General features: G+C 38.4%; 3 protein-coding genes and 1 long non-coding RNA gene across 4 annotated transcripts; 3 read left to right on the forward strand and 1 right to left on the reverse strand.

Moving 5' to 3' along the window:
* Positions 1 to 660: 660 nt before the first annotated feature.
* Positions 661 to 1,135, forward strand: LOC125761073 (uncharacterized). The gene is made up of 2 exons (XM_049421869.1): positions 661 to 769; positions 844 to 1,135. Exons 1-2 carry the CDS (start codon positions 682 to 684, stop codon positions 1,023 to 1,025), a joined length of 270 nt encoding a protein of 89 aa, XP_049277826.1. The 5' UTR covers positions 661 to 681; the 3' UTR covers positions 1,026 to 1,135.
* A 473-nt stretch (positions 1,136 to 1,608) lies between these two features.
* Positions 1,609 to 2,054, reverse strand: LOC125761074 (uncharacterized). Its single transcript, XM_049421870.1, has 2 exons — positions 1,886 to 2,054; positions 1,609 to 1,816 (listed from the first exon to the last, which is right to left on the reverse strand). Exon 2 carries the CDS (start codon positions 1,812 to 1,814, stop codon positions 1,635 to 1,637), a length of 180 nt encoding a protein of 59 aa, XP_049277827.1. The 5' UTR covers positions 1,815 to 1,816; positions 1,886 to 2,054; the 3' UTR covers positions 1,609 to 1,634.
* Positions 2,055 to 2,754: 700 nt separating this feature from the next.
* On the forward strand, positions 2,755 to 3,495 carry LOC125761071 (NADH dehydrogenase [ubiquinone] 1 beta subcomplex subunit 2, mitochondrial-like). Its single transcript, XM_049421868.1, has 3 exons — positions 2,755 to 2,949; positions 3,124 to 3,247; positions 3,321 to 3,495. Exons 1-3 carry the CDS (start codon positions 2,840 to 2,842, stop codon positions 3,396 to 3,398), a joined length of 312 nt encoding a protein of 103 aa, XP_049277825.1. The 5' UTR covers positions 2,755 to 2,839; the 3' UTR covers positions 3,399 to 3,495.
* Positions 3,496 to 5,262: 1,767 nt separating this feature from the next.
* Positions 5,263 to 19,014, forward strand: LOC125761076 (uncharacterized). Its single transcript, XR_007418078.1, has 4 exons — positions 5,263 to 5,455; positions 8,000 to 8,759; positions 8,951 to 9,140; positions 18,275 to 19,014. It is a non-coding gene; the product is annotated as an uncharacterized LOC125761076 (long non-coding RNA).
* The last annotated feature ends 312 nt before the right edge of the window (positions 19,015 to 19,326 follow it).

Below are 19,326 nucleotides of genomic sequence, written 5' to 3' on the forward strand. Positions count from 1 at the left end.
GAACACACGGGAGATGCAGTTTTTCGGTGACCCTACCGAGGAGGGTTGGTGGGTTTTCCTGCCATGATTAAAACGATCCCACAAACGATCCCCGTACAAGAAGTACACAAAAAAGCTCATCATCATCCTACCTACCTACCCACACACATGTACGTACCTACGGATAGCAATGGATTTGCATGAAGGAGAACATTAGCCAAAAATTATGCCTTTCCCCCCTACTGGCGGTCCTGGCATCCCCTCCTGGCAGCACCAATTTGGTGGATGGAAAATTTGTTAAAATCAAATTTACAAACTGCTTTCCGGATGCGTGAATTGTGAGCGAATTTAGAAAGGATTAGCCTATCCGCGCCTATCGCGGAGCAAATTGGATGCCCCTTTAAGCCCGTTATCGGCTGACCGTACGTACGATTGTGGCGTTTCTAGCACCACTCGGAAGGGTGAGGTGGGTAGTAGGATTAGTGAGATTATTAATTAAAATTCGATATTATGTGCACGATTGTACATGATGGCGATTGATCATGGTGTTTAGCAAGCTGCGGAAGTTGCGGTGAAAATGGGATCATTTATAGTAAAGTAGACAGCGCTGATAAGCAGTAGAGCTAGTTTCATAGTGAAAAACTCATTGATAAGAGCGCATCATGTGTTTTGTACGGCAAACAGTTACACGTAACTGTATAAATGCAGCGCATCCTGCATCTCGGTTGCATCAATCGTGAAAGTGCATCAAAACAGCTAGCTTCCAAGTACCGTGTCCGATCCGATTCCAGTGAGTAACCTTTAGGTGCATTCCACCGAAAAGCTCGGAATTAGTTGTAATAATCTATTTCTCATCATCTTTAGCAATGAAATTGCTGTGGTTTGTCGTGTTTCTGCTGGCGCTGGTATGTGGAGCTTACGGCCAGGAATGTCCGAAAGGTTTCGAACCACAGCAAGGCCAATGTGTAAGCCAGCGTCCCATTCATGGCGAGTGTCCTGCCAACTCCAAGTACGACCTCAACAAGAACCTGTGCGTTTACACGTAGACTGCGTTGAACTGGAACGCGCCATTGCGCTTCCTTCCATCCATTGGATGGAGAGGGGCCTTATGGGATGTGATTGAATAAATTTACTCGAAACACTCACGAAACTCAAACATTTGCCACGGTTGCTTTTTCCCAAACGCGGGATGGAACCATCGACGGTGTTTCAGTACGACAAAACTTTCCATGCCACGCTGGTGCTTCCTCCAGCCCTCCCGAGGGTCGATCCGAAACTGTGATAGAAGGTAGAGTTTCCCTGTTTTTGGTCAACGGGAAATTTGGTTTAGTGGAAGCTGTGAATTGTGCGGAATAGTGCATCCATGCTTCGGGTTGAAGCCCGTGTGGCGCGCTGCACAAAACTTTGATAACGTGTTATCGTGGTTAATGAAAGGAATTTCGGTATTTACCACCGAATGAAAGTGGCCTCGAGCAGCAGCTGATGAAGGTACACCAATACGGTGCATTTTTGTGCACTGGACAATTCCGACACAATATTGTACGGTTTGTAAATAGTTTTTTAACAAGCAAAAATGGATTTTTCTTTCCCAACTCTCCGCTGAACATGGAACCACGAAACATTAAACTCTACTTTATCGTAGCTGCTTTATATTTCTAGTTATGAACACACAGGTTCACTTTCGCGCTGTAAGTGGAACCCTTGGGGCAGTCGCCATGTACCGGGCGCTGGCTGACGCACTGGTTGTTCTGTGACCTGAAGCCCTTGGGGCACGCATCGCCCGCAATCATGCCGACGAGTGCGAGCAGGAAGGTGATGAACCACAGGAATTTCATTTCTAAATGGAAACAAAACAAGCCGGCTATGAGTATTCGGAAAATTTCACCTGCACTCACTCAGAACTTACTCAAAGTGAAGCTGTTTTCTTGGTCGTTTTGTACGCGTGAAAGCAAAACTTTTGCGCAATGTCCAAATTTGACTGTGCCGGTTCAATCGTTGAGTTGATGCTTTTATACTAGCTTCGTTTTGTTATGATTAAGCAAGCAGCCAAAAAATGATTGGACACATTCGGCAGCCGGGGTTTTTTTTTCAATACAAGCAGTATGGTAGAACTTTTGTGAGCCGTTATCAATATGTGTAGAAATAATCATGTGAAGCAGATTTCACCGGTACCATCAGCTGTTCTTGACCCACAGATAAGGCTGCACGGTTGGTAAACATCCAATTCTTTCAATAACATGTAAGCAAAAAAAGGGTTATGAAACCATTTTTCGTTTGTTGTTTTCTATGCACATGGATTACGTTTAGAGTTTGTTTTACAACTAAAAATTTAAACGTGAAACATGCAAATAGCTGAGAAAAATGCCGAAACTAAGTAAACTCGTTTTTTAAATTCAAATATCAGTTCAAAAACTTCGAAAACATTACTAGCACCATCTGTTGGAACTAAATAAAGCAAGCTCCCTTGAAAGTATGCAATTCTTGGTACAAAGATCACAAAACTTTGCAGCCTGATTGTATGCAATACGCATCATTATTCTAGCACATGGTACTGGAAACACAAGCCCGAAATCAATCTTCCAAAATTTATGTTTATCGGGTCCTTTATATTAGAATTAATTTTTACATTGCACGAAACATCGATAATTTAAGGCACTATTTTTATATTTTGTATCTTCCGCTACGTCTAAACAGCTCGAAACCATTCACAGATGACAACTGCTCGAATGTTAATTGGGCAGTGAAATGACAGCCGAAAGCTGTCAAACGGGCCCGCTGTCAATTTGTTGTTATTTTTTAGAAGGAAAATAATCGTGAGCCGTGTTTGCGTGAAAATTTCGGGGTTCGTAGCACGGTAAAAATGCTGGCTTCCCGTGCACTTTTGGTCGGAAGACTGCTGGCTCGTGGTGCCGCTGCCACTAAGGTGAACCCTACCGGACTACGCAACCAGATCGTTCGCCATGGACACGAGTAAGTGGGCAGACCGGAATGATATTTCCACCGCATTTTCATTATGTAATTGTTTTGTTTTTCCTTTCTATCGCGCCGGTGAATCCTTACATCGATCACATCTGGATTGTTTGGTATATCAAACGATTCCCAAACGTCTATCGGATGGACACAACTCTACTTATTCAACTACAGCTGGTCCTATCGAGTAAATGGTCCGAAACCGGAGATGCTGGCACGGGTTGGAGCTCAAGTAGCCGGAGGTTTTATGTGGTGGTGGATTCTGTGGCATCTGTTCCACGAATATGAACACATTACGGTAATTATTGATTAATTGTTTTGCACAATTTCGCAAACATTTGATAATGCTGCAACTTACGTTAATGTTGTAGGGTGAATTCGACTATCCCGATCCGTCTGCGTGGACCAACGCTGAGCTAGGTATTCCAACGGAAGGTTTAGACGAGTAAAGTACACTGCCAGCAAATCCGTACTGTAACCTGTGCTTTAGAACATCCATCAGATTCGGTTGTAAATAAACAGTGGCGGCTGTAGCGTAAACTGGAACTGGTGTTATCAAAACTGTTTGATTTGGCTTGCAGGGAAATGTTTATAAAAATGAAACAGCACCAAAAGTACGATCGATAATCAATCACCTTCAACTGTAAAAACAATACCGTTATCGTTGGCAAGCTAGTAAGAAAAAGGCTCGATAAAGCATAATTTAGCATAATAAATTGCTCACATTAGTCACTATGCTAAAACAGACGCTGATCGCAGTACTAGTAGAAACGACAAGTACTAGTTCGCTATACATGATCATTTAACATAATTTACAATTCAAAATAACAATTCTTTGAAAACGATGGCAATTTTCTAAATTTGGCATAAATTTTGCTGTTGAATTATGGTTGAATTATGTTCAACCATTAGGGAATGATTTCTATTCCATTAACTTAGATATCTATTTAAGTCGTTATGTTAAATGGCTTTATCCGAACAGGTTTATCTTCAACTGCAAGTAGAACTGCTGTTATGATACCTATTTCAATAATGATAACAGTAAAATTACAAAAAGCAAGAATGGAACAACTTTATTGAACAAAAGTGATGAAATTGACCGATTCTTGTGGATTGTTCAACAAGGACTTGAACCAATGGGAAGCTACGAAGCATGTTAGTTTCATGTTTTTAAGGAAATGTTACCAAAAGTATAGCTGTGCCGTAGGAGGTTACACTGCTAAGAAGGAACATTTTATTGTAGGTTTTTCCTACAGATAATGGAGTTTTCAATTTTGAAATTGTTTTGTACTACAAATTTACATTTTCTCAAACAGGGTAAGGAACTTGGTTCCTCGAATAACTTCTAGTACTGACATCTGAGGGCATGGCCGTCCAAGAAGAAAATGCAGCCATTCTTGCCATCTATCGACCACAGGTTAAAGATTGGCGATCCGTTGGATACCGACCGAGTTATAGGCAAAACTTGGCGCAAAAATGAGCCTTATGCAATTTTCTAATTTTTATAATTTTTTTTATAAGTTTTTATTCTGTTTTTTATTTAAAGCATTATTTGAGTAAAAAGAAACTTTGTTCAACCAATTGGCATTAAAATAAATCAATTTAATTTTTTTGCAAAATTTCTCAAAAAAAACGTAAGGGGTAAGCCTTATGAAATTTTCGAGTGGGAAATTTTTTTCGAAATTTTTTTCTGTTTTTTTATTCTTTTTTTAATTTAAAGCATTATTTGAGTGAAAAGAAACTTATTGCAACAAATTCGCAATGAAATATATCACATTTTAAAATTTTGCTGAATTGCAGAAAAATGAGGAAAATTTTACATTTTCTCAAACACGGTAAGGAACTTGGTTCCTCGCATAACTTCTGGCACAGACAATTGAGGGCATAGCCGTCCAAGAAGAAAATGCAGCCATTGGTGCCATCTATCGACCACAGGTTAAAGATTGGCGATCCGTTGGATACCGACCGAGTTATAGGCAAAATTTGGTGCAAAAATGAGGAAAATTTTACATTTTCTCAAACAGGGTAAGGAACTTGGTTTCTCGAATAACTTCTGGCACATACATCTGAGGGCATGGCCGTCCAAGAAGAAAATGTAGCCATTGGTGCCATCTATCGACCACAGGTTAAAGATTGGCGATCCGTTAGATAGCGACCGAGTTATAGCCAAAATTTGGTGCAAAAATGATCAAAATTTTACATTTTCTCAAACAGGGTAAGGAACTTGGTTCCTCGCATAACTTCTGGCACAGACAATTGAGGGCATAGCCGTTCAAGAAGAAAATGTAGCCATTGGTGCCATCTATCGACCACAGGTTTAAAGATTGGCGATCCGTTGGATACCGATCGAGTTATAGCCAAAACTTGGCGCAAAAATGAGGAAAATTTTACATTTTCTCAAACAGGGTAAGGAACTTAGTTTCTCGAATAACTTCTGGCACAGACATCTGAGGGCATGGCCGTCCAAGAAGAAAATGTAGCCATTGGTGCCATCTATCGACCACAGGTTAAAGATTGGCGATCCGTTGGGTACCGACCGACTTATAGCTAAAACTTGGCGCAAAAATGAGGAAAATTTTACATTTTCTCAAACAGGGTAAGGAACTTGGTTCCTCGCATAACTTCTGGCACAGACAATTGAGGGCATAGCCGTCCAAGAAGAAAATGTAGCCATTGGTACCATCTATCGACCACAGGTTAAAGATTGGCGATCCGTTGGATACCGACCGACTTATAGCCAAATTTTGGCGCAAAAATGAGCCTTATGCAATTTTCTAATTTTTATAATTTTTTTTATAATTTTTTATTCTGTTTTTTATTTAAAGCATTATTTGAGTATAAAGAAACTTTTTTCAACCAATTGACATTAAAATAAATCAATTTAATTTTTTTGCAAAATTTCTCAAAAAAAACGTAAGGGGTAAGCCTTATGAAATTTTCGAGTGGAAATTTTTTTTTTGACATTTTTTTCTGATTCTTTATTCTTTTTTAATTTAAAGCCTTATTTGAGTGAAAAGAAACTTATTGCAACAAATTCGCAATGAAATAAATCACATTTTAAAATTTTGCTGAATTGCAGAAAACTGAGGAAAATTTTACATTTTCTTAAACAGGTAAGGAACTTGGTTCCTCGCATAAATTCTGGCACAGACATCTGAGGGCATAGCCGTCCAAGAAGAAAAGGCAGCCATTGGTGCCATCTATCGACCACAGGTTAAAGATTGGCGATCCGTTGGATACCGACCGAGTTATAGCCAAAACTTGGCGCAAAAATGAGGAAAATTTTACATTTTCTCAAACAGGGTAAGGAACTTAGTTTCTCGCATAACTTCTGGCACAAACATCTGAGGGCATGGCCGTGTAAAAAGAAAATGTAGCCATTGGTGCCATCTATCGACCACAGGTTAAAGATTGGCGATCCGTTAGATACCAACCGAGTTATAGGCAAAATTTGGCGCAAAAATGAGGAAAATTTTACATTTTCTCAAACAGGGTAAGGAACTTGGTTTCTCGCATAACTTCTGGCACAGACAATTGAGGGCATAGCCGTTCAAGAAGAAAATGTAGCCATTGGTGCCATCTATCGACCACAGGTTAAAGATTGGCGATCCGTTGGATACCGATCGAGTTATAGCCAAAACTTGGCGCAAAAATGAGGAAAATTTTACATTTTCTCAAACAGGGTAAGGAACTTGGTTTCTCGAATAACTTCTGGCACATACATCTGAGGGCATAGCCGTCCAAGAAGAAAATGTAGCCATTGGTGCCATCTATCGACCACAGATTAAAGATTGGCGATCCGTTGGATACCGACCGAGTTATAGCCAAAACTTGGCGCAAAAATGAGGAAAATTTTACATTTTCTCAAACAGGGTAAGGAACTTAGTTTCTCGCATAACTTCTGGCACAAACATCTGAGGGCATGGCCGTGTAAGAAGAAAATGTAGCCATTGGTGCCATCTATCGACCACAGGTTAAAGATTGGCGATCCGTTGGATACCGACCGACTTATAGCCAAAACTGGGCGCAAAAATGAGGAAAATTTTACATTTTCTCAAACACGGTAAGGAACTTGGTTCCTCGCATAACTTCTGGCACAGACATCTGAGGGCATGGCCGTGTAAAAAGAAAATGTAGCCATTGGTGCCATCTATCGACCACAGGTTAAAGATTGGCGATCCGTTAGATTCCGACCGAGTCATAGGCAAAATTTGGCGCAAAAATGAGGAAAATTTTACATTTTTTCAAACAGGGTAAGGAACTTGGTTCCTCGCATAACTTCTGGCACATACATCTGAGGGCATGGCCGTCCAAGAAGAAAATTTAGCCATTGGTGCCATCTATCGACCACAGGTTAAAGATTGGCGATCCGTTGGATACCGACCGACTTGTAGGCAAAATTTGGTGCAAAAATGAGGAAAATTTTACATTTTCTCAAACAGGGTAAGGAACTTGGTTTCTCGAATAACTTCTGGCATATACATCTTAGGGCATAGCCGTCCAAGAAGAAAATGTAGCCATTGGTGCCATCTATCGACCACAGGTTAAAGATTGGCGATCCGTTGGATACCGACCGACTTATAGGCTAAACTTGGCGCAAAAATGAGCCTTATGCAATTTTCTAATTTTTATAATTTTTTATTCTGTTTTTTATTTAAAGCATTATTTGAGTAAAAAGAAACTTTTTTCAACCAATTGACATTAAAATAAATCAATTTAATTTTTTTTTGCAAAATTTCTCAAAAAAAACGTAAGGGGTAAGCCTTATAAAATTTTCGAGTGGGAAATTTTTTTGAATTTTTTTTCAGATTTTTTATTCTTTTTTTAATTTAAAGCATTAGTTGAGTGAAAAGAAACTTATTGCAACAAATTCGCAATGAAATATATCACATTTTAAAATTTTGCTGAATTGCAGAAAAATGAGGAAAATTTTACATTTTCTCAAACAGGGTAAGGAACTTGGTTTCTCGAATAACTTCTGGCACATACATCTGAGGGCATAGCCGTCCAAGAAGAAAATGTAGCCATTGGTACCATCTATCGACCACAGGTTAAAGATTGGCGATCCGTTAGATACCGACCGAGTTATAGGCAAAATTTGGCGCAAAAATGATCAAAATTTTACATTTTCTCAAACAGGGTAAGGAACTTGGTTCCTCGCATAACTTCTGGCACAGACAATTGAGGGCATAGCCGTCCAAGAAGAAAATGTAGCCATTGGTGCCATCTATCGACCACAGGTTAAAGATTGGCGATCCGTTGGATACCGATCGAGTTATAGCCAAAACTTGGCGCAAAAATGAGGAAAATTTTACATTTTCTCAAACAGGGTAAGGAACTTAGTTTCTCGAATAACTTCTGGCACAGACAATTGAGGGCATAGCCGTCCAAGAAGAAAATGTAGCCATTGGTGCCATCTATCGACCACAGGTTAAAGATTGGCGATCCGTTGGATACCGATCGAGTTATAGCCAAAACTTGGCGCAAAAATGAGGAAAATTTTACATTTTCTCAAACAGGGTAAGGAACTTGGTTTCTCGAATAACTTCTGGCACATACATCTGAGGGCATAGCCGTTCAAGAAGCAAATGTAGCCATTGGTGCCATCTATCGACCATAGGTTAAAGATTGGCGATCCGTTAGATTCCGATCGAGTTATAGCCAAAACTTGGCGCAAAAATGAGGAAAATTTTACATTTTCTCAAACAGGGTAAGGAACTTGGTTTCTCGAATAACTTCTGGCACATACATCTGAGGGCATAGCCGTCCAAGAAGAAAATGTAGCCATTGGTGCCATCTATCGACCACAGGTTTAAAGATTGGCGATCTGTTGGATACCGATCGAGTTATAGGCAAAACTTGGCGCAAAAATGAGGAAAATTTTACATTTTCTCAAACAGGGTAAGGAACTTAGTTTCTCGAATAACTTCTGGCACATACATCTGAGGGCATAGCCGTCCAAGAAGAAAATGTAGCCATTGGTGCCATCTATCGACCACAGGTTAAAGATTGGCGATCCGTTGGATACCGATCGAGTTATAGCCAAAACTTGGCCCAAAAATGAGGAAAATTTTACATTTTCTCAAACAGGGTAAGGAACTTGGTTTTTCGAATAACTTCTGGCACATACATCTGAGGGCATGGCCGTCCAAGAAGAAAATGTAGCCATTGGTGCCATCTATCGACCACAGGTTAAAGATTGGCGATCCGTTGGATACCGACCGACTTATAGGCTAAACTTGGTGCAAAAATGAGCCTTATGCAATTTTCAAATTTTTATAATTTTTTTTTATAATTTTTTATTCTGTTTTTTATTTAAAGCATTATTTGAGTGAAAACAAACTTTGGTCAACCAATTGACATTAAAATAAATCAATTTAATTTTGTTTGCAAAATTTCTCAAAAAAAACGTAAGGGGTAAGCCTTATGAAATTTTCGAGTGGGAAATTTTTTTGAAATTTTTTTCTGATATTTTATTCTTTTTTTAATTTAAAGCGTTATTTGAGTGAAAAGAAACTTATTGCAACAAATTCGCAATGAAATATATCACATTTTAAAATTTTGCTGAATTGCAGAAAAATGAGGAAAATTTTACATTTTCTCAAACACGGTAAGGAACTTGGTTCCTCGCATAACTTCTGGCACAGACATCTGAGGGCATGGCCGTCTAAAAAGAAAATGTAGCCATTGGTGCCATCTATCGACCACAGGTTAAAGATTGGCGATCCGTTGGATACCGACCGACTTGTAGGCAAAATTTGGTGCAAAAATGAGGAAAATTTTACATTTTCTCAAACAGGGTAAGGAACTTGGTTTCTCGAATAACTTCTGGCACATACATCTGAGGGCATGGCCGTTCAAGAAGAAAATGTAGCCATTGGTACCATCTATCGACCACAGGTTAAAGATTGGCGATCCGTTGGATACCGACCGAGTTATAGCCAAATTTTGGCGCAAAAATGAGCCTTATGCAATTTTCTAATTTTTATAATTTTTTTAAATAATTTTTTATTCTGTTTTTTATTTAAAGCATTATTTGAGTGAAAACAAACTTTTTTCAACCAATTGACATTAAAATAAATCAATTTAATTTTTTTGCAAAATTTCTCAAAAAAAACGTAAGGGGGAAAGCCTTATGAAATTTTCGAGTGGGAAATTTTTTTGAAATTTTTTTCTGATATTTTATTCTTTTCTTAATTTAAAGCATTATTTGAGTGAAAAGAAACTTATTGCAACAAATTCGCAATGAAATATATCACATTTTAAAATTTTGCTGAATTGCAGAAAAATGAGGAAAATTTTACATTTTCTCAAACACGGTAAGGAACTTGGTTCCTCGCATAACTTCTGGCACAGACATCTGAGGGCATGGCCGTCTAAAAAGAAAATGTAGCCATTGGTGCCATCTATCGACCACAGGTTAAAGATTGGCGATCCGTTAGATTCCGACCGAGTCATAGGCAAAATTTGGTGTAAAAATGAGGAAAATTTTACATTTTTGCATACAGGGTAAGGAACTTGGTTCCTCGCATAACTTCTGGCACATACATCTGAGGGCATAGCCGTCCAAGAAGAAAATTTAGCCATTGGTGCCATCTATCGACCACAGGTTAAAAATTGGCGATCCGTCGGATACCGACCGAGTTATAGCCAAAATTTGGCGCAAAAATGATCAAAATTTTACATTTTCTCAAACAGGGTAAGGAACTTGGTTCCTCGCATAACTTCTGGCACAGACAATTGAGGGCATAGCCGTTCAAGAAGAAAATGTAGCCATTGGTGTCATCTATCGACCACAGGTTAAAGATTGGCGATCCGTTGGATACCGATCGAGTTATAGCCAAAACTTGGCGCAAAAATAAGGAAAATTTTACATTTTCTCAAACAGGGTAAGGAACTTAGTTTCTCGAATAACTTCTGGCACATACATCTGAGGGCATAGCCGTCCAAGAAGAAAATGTAGCCATTGGTGCCATCTATCGACCACAGGTTAAAGATTGGCGATCCGTTGGATACCGATCGAGTTATAGCCAAAACTTGGCGCAAAAATGAGGAAAATTTTACATTTTCTCAAACAGGGTAAGGAACTAGGTTTCTCGAATAACTTCTGGCATATACATCTGAGGGCATAGCCGTTCAAGAAGAAAATGTAGCCATTGGTGCCATCTATCGACCACAGGTTAAAGATTGGCGATCCGTTGGATACCGACCGACTTATAGGCTAAACTTGGTGCAAAAATGAGCCTTATGCAATTTTCTAATTTTTATAATTTTTTTTTTAATTTTTTATTCTGTTTTTTATTTAAAGCATTATTTGAGTAAAAAGAAACTTTTTTCAACCAATTGACATTAAAATAAATCAATTTAATTTTTTTTGCAAAATTTCTCAAAAAAAAACGTAAGGGGTAAGCCTTATGAAATTTTCGAGTGGGAAATTTTTTTGAATTTTTTTTCAGATTTTTTATTCTTTTTTTAATTTAAAGCATTATTTGAGTGAAAAGAAACTTATTGCAACAAATTCGCAATGAAATATATCACATTTTAAAATTTTGCTGAATTGCAGAAAAATGATCAAAATTTTACATTTTCTCAAACAGGGTAAGGAACTTGGTTTCTCGAATAACTTCTGGCACATACATCTGAGGGCATAGCCGTCCAAGAAGCAAATGTAGCCATTGGTACCATCTATCGACCACAGGTTAAAGATTGGCGATCCGTTGGATACCGATCGAGTTATAGGCAAAATTTGGCGCAAAAATGATCAAAATTTTACATTTTCTCAAACAGGGTAAGGAACTTGGTTCCTCGCATAACTTCTGGCACAGACAATTGAGGGCATAGCCGTCCAAGAAGAAAATGTAGCCATTGGTGCCATCTATCGACCACAGGTTAAAGATTGGCGATCCGTTGGGTACCGATCGAGTTATAGCCAAAACTTGGCGCAAAAATGATCAAAATTTTACATTTTCTCAAACAGGGTGTGGAACTTAGTTTCTCGAATAACTTCTGGCACATACATCTGAGGGCATAGCAGTCCAAGAAGCAAATTTAGCCATTGGTGCCATCTATCGACCACAGGTTAAAGATTGGCGATCCGTTGGATACCGATCGAGTTATAGCCAAAACTTGGCGCAAAAATGAGGAAAATTTTACATTTTCTCAAACAGGGTAAGGAACTTGGTTTCTCGAATAACTTCTGGCACATACATCTGAGGGATAGCCGTCCAAGAAGCAAATTTAGCCATTGGTGCCATCTATCGACCATAGGTTAAAGATTGGCGATCCGTTAGATTCCGATCGAGTTATAGCCAAAACTTGGCGCAAAAATGAGGAAAATTTTACATTTTCTCAAACACGGTAAGGAACTTGGTTCCTCGCATAACTTCTGGCACATACATCTGAGGGCATAGCCGTCCAAGAAGAAAATGTAGCCATTGGTGCCATCTATCGACCACAGGTTAAAGATTGGCGATCCGTCGGATACCGACCGAGTTATAGGCAAAATTTGGCGCAAAAATGATCAAAATTTTACATTTTCTCAAACAGGGTAAGGAACTTGGTTCCTCGCATAACTTCTGGCACAGACAATTGAGGGCATAGCCGTTCAAGAAGAAAATGTAGCCATTGGTGTCATCTATCGACCACAGGTTAAAGATTGGCGATCCGTTGGATACCGATCGAGTTATAGCCAAAACTTGGCGCAAAAATAAGGAAAATTTTACATTTTCTCAAACAGGGTAAGGAACTTAGTTTCTCGAATAACTTCTGGCACATACATCTGAGGGCATAGCCGTTCAAGAAGAAAATGTAGCCATTGGTGCCATCTATCGACCACAGGTTAAAGATTGGCGATCCGTTGGATACCGATCGAGTTATAGCCAAAACTTGGCGCAAAAATGAGGAAAATTTTACATTTTCTCAAACAGGGTAAGGAACTAGGTTTCTCGAATAACTTCTGGCATATACATCTGAGGGCATAGCCGTTCAAGAAGAAAATGTAGCCATTGGTGCCATCTATCGACCACAGGTTAAAGATTGGCGATCCGTTGGATACCGACCGACTTATAGGCTAAACTTGGTGCAAAAATGAGCCTTATGCAATTTTCTAATTTTTATAATTTTTTTTATAATTTTTTATTCTGTTTTTTATTTAAAGCATTATTTGAGTAAAAAGAAACTTTTTTCAACCAATTGACATTAAAATAAATCAATTTAATTTTTTTTGCAAAATTTCTCAAAAAAAATGAAATTTTCGAGTGGGAAATTTTTTTGAATTTTTTTTCAGATTTTTTATTCTTTTTTTAATTTAAAGCATTATTTGAGTGAAAAGAAACTTATTGCAACAAATTCGCAATGAAATATATCACATTTTAAAATTTTGCTGAATTTGCTGAATTGCAGAATGATCAAAATTTTACATTTTCTCAAACAGGGTAAGGAACTTGGTTCCTCGCATAACTTCTGGCACATACATCTGAGGGCATAGCCGTCCAAGAAGCAAATTTAGCCATTGGTGCCATCTATCGACCACAGGTTAAAGATTGGCGATCCGTTGGATACCGATCGAGTTATAGCCAAAACTTGGCGCAAAAATGAGGAAAATTTTACATTTTCTCAAACAGGGTAAGGAACTTGGTTTCTCGAATAACTTCTGGCACATACATCTGAGGGCATAGCCGTCCAAGAAGCAAATTTAGCCATTGGTGCCATCTATCGACCATAGGTTAAAGATTGGCGATCCGTTAGATTCCGATCGAGTTATAGCCAAAACTTGGCGCAAAAATGAGGAAAATTTTACATTTTCTCAAACAGGGTAAGGAACTTGGTTCCTCGCATAACTTCTGGCACATACATCTGAGGGCATAGCCGTTCAAGAAGAAAATGTAGCCATTGGTGCCATCTATCGACCACAGGTTAATGATTGGCGATCCGTCGGATACCGACCGAGTTATAGCCAAAATTTGGCGCAAAAATGATCAAAATTTTACATTTTCTCAAACAGGGTAAGGAACTTGGTTCCTCGCATAACTTCTGGCACAGACAATTGAGGGCATAGCCGTTCAAGAAGAAAATGTAGCCATTGGTGTCATCTATCGACCACAGGTTAAAGATTGGCGATCCGTTGGATACCGATCGAGTTATAGCCAAAACTTGGCGCAAAAATAAGGAAAATTTTACATTTTCTCAAACAGGGTAAGGAACTTAGTTTCTCGAATAACTTCTGGCACATACATCTGAGGGCATAGCCGTTCAAGAAGAAAATGTAGCCATTGGTGCCATCTATCGACCACAGGTTAAAGATTGGCGATCCGTTGGATACCGATCGAGTTATAGCCAAAACTTGGCGCAAAAATGAGGAAAATTTTACATTTTCTCAAACAGGGTAAGGAACTAGGTTTCTCGAATAACTTCTGGCATATACATCTGAGGGCATAGCCGTTCAAGAAGAAAATGTAGCCATTGGTGCCATCTATCGACCACAGGTTAAAGATTGGCGATCCGTTGGATACCGACCGACTTATAGGCTAAACTTGGTGCAAAAATGAGCCTTATGCAATTTTCTAATTTTTATAATTTTTTTTATAATTTTTTATTCTGTTTTTTATTTACAGCATTATTTGAGTAAAAAGAAACTTTTTTCAACCAATTGACATTAAAATAAATCAATTTAATTTTTTTTGCAAAATTTCTCAAAAAAAAACGTAAGGGGTAAGCCTTATGAAATTTTCGAGTGGGAAATTTTTTTGAATTTTTTTTCAGATTTTTTATTCTTTTTTTAATTTAAAGCATTATTTGAGTGAAAAGAAACTTATTGCAACAAATTCGCAATGAAATATATCACATTTTAAAATTTTGCTGAATTTGCTGAATTGCAGAATGATCAAAATTTTACATTTTCTCAAACAGGGTAAGGAACTTGGTTCCTCGCATAACTTCTGGCACATACATCTGAGGGCATAGCCGTCCAAGAAGAAAATGTAGCCATTGGTGCCATCTATCGACCACAGGTTAAAGATTGGCGATCCGTTGGATACCGACCGAGTTATAGGCAAAATTTGGCGCAAAAATGATCAAAATTTTACATTTTCTCAAACAGGGTAAGGAACTTGGTTCCTCGCATAACTTCTGGCACAGACAATTGAGGGCATAGCCGTTCAAGAAGAAAATGTAGCCATTGGTGTCATCTATCGACCACAGGTTAAAGATTGGCGATCCGTTGGATACCGATCGAGTTATAGCCAAAACTTGGCGCAAAAATAAGGAAAATTTTACATTTTCTCAAACAGGGTAAGGAACTTAGTTTCTCGAATAACTTCTGGCACATACATCTGAGGGCATAGCCGTTCAAGAAGAAAATGTAGCCATTGGTGCCATCTATCGACCACAGGTTAAAGATTGGCGATCCGTTGGATACCGACCGAGTTATAGCCAAAACTTGGCGCAAAAATGAGGAAAATTTTACATTTTCTCAAACAGGGTAAGGAACTAGGTTTCTCGAATAACTTCTGGCATATACATCTGAGGGCATAGCCGTTCAAGAAGAAAATGTAGCCATTGGTGCCATCTATCGACCACAGGTTAAAGATTGGCGATCCGTTGGATACCGACCGACTTATAGGCTAAACTTGGCGCAAAAATGAGCCTTATGCAATTTTCTAATTTTTATAATTTTTTTTATAATTTTTTATTCTGTTTTTTATTTAAAGCATTATTTGAGTAAAAAGAAACTTTTTTCAACCAATTGACATTAAAATAAATCAATTTAATTTTTTTTGCAAAATTTCTCAAAAAAAAACGTAAGGGGTAAGCCTTATGAAATTTTCGAGTGGGAAATTTTTTTGAATTTTTTTTCAGATTTTTTATTCTTTTTTTAATTTAAAGCATTTTTTGAGTGAAAAGAAACTTATTGCAACAAATTCGCAATGAAATATATCACATTTTAAAATTTTGCTGAATTGCAGAAAAATGATCAAAATTTTACATTTTCTCAAACAGGGTAAGGAACTTGGTTTCTCGAATAACTTCTGGCACATACATCTGAGGGCATAGCCGTCCAAGAAGCAAATTTAGCCATTGGTACCATCTATCGACCACAGGTTAAAGATTGGCGATCCGTTGGATACCGATCGAGTTATAGGCAAAATTTGGCGCAAAAATGATCAAAATTTTACATTTTCTCAAACAGGGTAAGGAACTTGGTTCCTCGCATAACTTCTGGCACAGACAATTGAGGGCATAGCCGTCCAAGAAGAAAATGTAGCCATTGGTGCCATCTATCGACCACAGGTTAAAGATTGGCGATCCGTTGGGTACCGATCGAGTTATAGCCAAAACTTGGCGCAAAAATGATCAAAATTTTACATTTTCTCAAACAGGGTAAGGAACTTAGTTTCTCGAATAACTTCTGGCACATACATCTGAGGGCATAGCCGTCCAAGAAGCAAATTTAGCCATTGGTGCCATCTATCGACCACAGGTTAAAGATTGGCGATCCGTTGGATACCGATCGAGTTATAGCCAAAACTTGGCGCAAAAATGAGGAAAATTTTACATTTTCTCAAACAGGGTAAGGAACTTGGTTTCTCGAATAACTTCTGGCACATACATCTGAGGGCATAGCCGTCCAAGAAGCAAATTTAGCCATTGGTGCCATCTATCGACCATAGGTTAAAGATTGGCGATCCGTTAGATTCCGATCGAGTTATAGCCAAAACTTGGCGCAAAAATGAGGAAAATTTTACATTTTCTCAAACAGGGTAAGGAACTTGGTTTCTCGAATAACTTCTGGCACATACATCTGAGGGCATAGCCGTCCAAGAAGAAAATGTAGCCATTGGTGCCATCTATCGACCACAGGTTAAAGATTGGCGATCCGTTGGATACCGATCGAGTTATAGCCAAAACTTGGCCCAAAAATGAGGAAAATTTTACATTTTCTCAAACAGGGTAAGGAACTTGGTTTTTCGAATAACTTCTGGCACAGACATCTGAGGGCATGGCCGTCCAAGAAGAAAATGTAGCCATTGGTGCCATCTATCGACCACAGGTTAAAGATTGGCGATCCGTTGGATACCGACCGAGTTATAGCCAAATTTTTTCGCAAAAATGAGCCTTATGCAATTTTCTAATTTTTATAATTTTTTTAAATAATTTTTTATTCTGTTTTTTATTTAAAGCATTATTTGAGTGAAAACAAACTTTGGTCAACCAATTGACATTAAAATAAATCAATTTAATTTTGTTTGCAAAATTTCTCAAAAAAAAACGTAAGGGATAAGCCTTGTGAAATTTTCGAGTGGAAAATTATTTGAATTTTTTTTCTGATTTTTTATTCTTTTTTTAATTTAAAGCATTATTTGAGTGAAAAGAAACTTATTGCAACAAATTCGCAATAAAATATATCACATTTAAAAATTTTGCTGAATTGCAGAAAACTGAGGAAAATTTTACATTTTCTCAAACACGGTAAGGAACTTGGTTCCTCGCATAAATTCTGGCACAGACATCTGAGGGCATAGCCGTCCAAGAAGAAAATGCAGCCATTGGTGCCATCTATCGACCACAGGTTAAAGATTGGCGATCCGTTGGATACCGACCGAGTTATAGGCAAAACTTGGCGCAAAAATGAGGAAAATTTTACATTTTCTCAAACAGGGTAAGGAACTTGGTTTCTCGAATAACTTCTGGCACATACATCTGAGGGCATAGCCGTCCAAGAAGAAAATGTAGCCATTGGTACCATCTATCGACCACAGGTTAAAGATTGCGATCCGTTAGATACCAACCGAGTTATAGGTAAAATTTGGCGCAAAAATGATCAAAATTTTACATTTTCTCAAACAGGGTAAGGAACTTGGTTCCTCGCATAACTTCTGGCACAGACAATTGAGGGCATAGCCGTTCAAGAAGAAAATGTAGCCATTGGTGCCATCTATCGACCACAGGTTAAAGATTGGCGATCCGTTGGATACCGATCGAGTTATAGCCAAAACTTGGCGCAAAAATGAGGAAAATTTTACATTTTCTCAAACAGAGTAAGGAACTTGGTTCCTCGAATAACTTCTGGCACAGACATCTGAGGGCGCGGCCGTGCAAGAAGAAAATGTAGCCATTGGTACCATCTATCGACCACAGGTTAAAGATTGGCGATCCGTTGGATACCGATCGAGTTATAGCCAAAACTTGGCGCAAAAATGAGGAAAATTTTACATTTTCTCAAACAGGGTAAGGAACTTGGTTTCTCGAATAACTTCTGGCACATACATCTCAGGGCATAGCCGTCCAAGAAGCAAATTTAGCCATTGGTGCCATCTATCGACCACAGGTTAAAGATTGGCGATCCGTTGGATACCAACCGAGTTATAGGCAAAACTTGGCGCAAAAATGAGGAAAATTTTACATTTTCTCAAACAGTGTAAGGAACTTAGTTTCTCGCATAACTTCTGGCACAGACATCTGAGGGCATGGCCGTCCAAGAAGAAAATGTAGCCATTGGTGCCATCTATCGACCACAGGTTAAAGATTGGCGATCCGTTGGATACCGACCGACTTATAGCCAAAACTTGGCGCAAAAATGAGGAAAATTTTACATTTTCTCAAACACGGTAAGGAACTTGGTTCCTCGCATAACTTCTGGCACAGACATTTGAGGGCATGGCCGTGTAAAAAGAAAATGTAGCCATTGGTGCCATCTATCGACCACAGGTTAAAGATTGGCGATCCGTTAGATTCCGACCGAGTCATAGGCAAAATTTGGCGCAAAAATGAGGAAAATTTTACATTTTTTCAAACAGGGTAAGGAACTTGGTTCCTCGCATAACTTCTGGCACATACATCTGAGGGCATGGCCGTCCAAGAAGAAAATTTAGCCATTGGTGCCATCTATCGACCACAGGTTAAAGATTGGCGATCCGTTGGATACCGACCGACTTGTAGGCAAAATTTGGTGCAAAAATGAGGAAAATTTTACATTTTCTCAAACAGGGTAAGGAACTTGGTTTCTCGAATAACTTCTGGCACATACATCTGAGGGCATGGCCGTCCAAGAAGAAAATGTAGCCATTGGTACCATCTACCAACCACAGGTTCAAGATTGGCGATCCGTTGGATACCGACCGACTTATAGGCAAAATTTGGCGCAAAAATGAGCCTTATGCAATTTTTTAAGTTTTAATGTTTTAAATTTTTATAATTTTTTAATCTGTTTTTTTTATTTAAAGCATTATTTGAGTGTAAACAAACGTTTTTGAACCAATTGGCATTAAAATAAATCAATTTTATTTTTTTTTTGCAAAATTTCTCAAAAAAAACGTAAGGGGTAAGCCTTATGAAATTTTCGAGTGGAAATTTTTTTTGAATTTTTTTTCTGATTTGATA

This window comes from Anopheles funestus, chromosome 2RL (assembly GCF_943734845.2).
Source record: "Anopheles funestus chromosome 2RL, idAnoFuneDA-416_04, whole genome shotgun sequence".
Lineage (NCBI taxonomy): Eukaryota > Metazoa > Arthropoda > Insecta > Diptera > Culicidae > Anopheles > Anopheles funestus.

What these genes read in the sequence shown, in the direction of transcription:
- LOC125761074 (XM_049421870.1), bottom strand. Translation starts at nt 1,814, where the DNA reads ATGAAATTCCTGTGGTTCATCACCTTCCTGCTCGCACTCGTCGGCATG.
- LOC125761073 (XM_049421869.1), top strand. Translation starts at nt 682, where the DNA reads ATGCAGCGCATCCTGCATCTCGGTTGCATCAATCGTGAAAGTGCATCA. An exon ending in CCGTGTCCGATCCGATTCCA is followed by an intron (nt 770 to 843) that starts GTGAGTAACCTT and finishes CATCATCTTTAG; the next exon opens with CAATGAAATTGCTGTGGTTT.
- LOC125761071 (XM_049421868.1), top strand. Translation starts at nt 2,840, where the DNA reads ATGCTGGCTTCCCGTGCACTTTTGGTCGGAAGACTGCTGGCTCGTGGT. An exon ending in ATCGTTCGCCATGGACACGA is followed by an intron (nt 2,950 to 3,123) that starts GTAAGTGGGCAG and finishes ATTCAACTACAG; the next exon opens with CTGGTCCTATCGAGTAAATG. An exon ending in ACGAATATGAACACATTACG is followed by an intron (nt 3,248 to 3,320) that starts GTAATTATTGAT and finishes TTAATGTTGTAG; the next exon opens with GGTGAATTCGACTATCCCGA.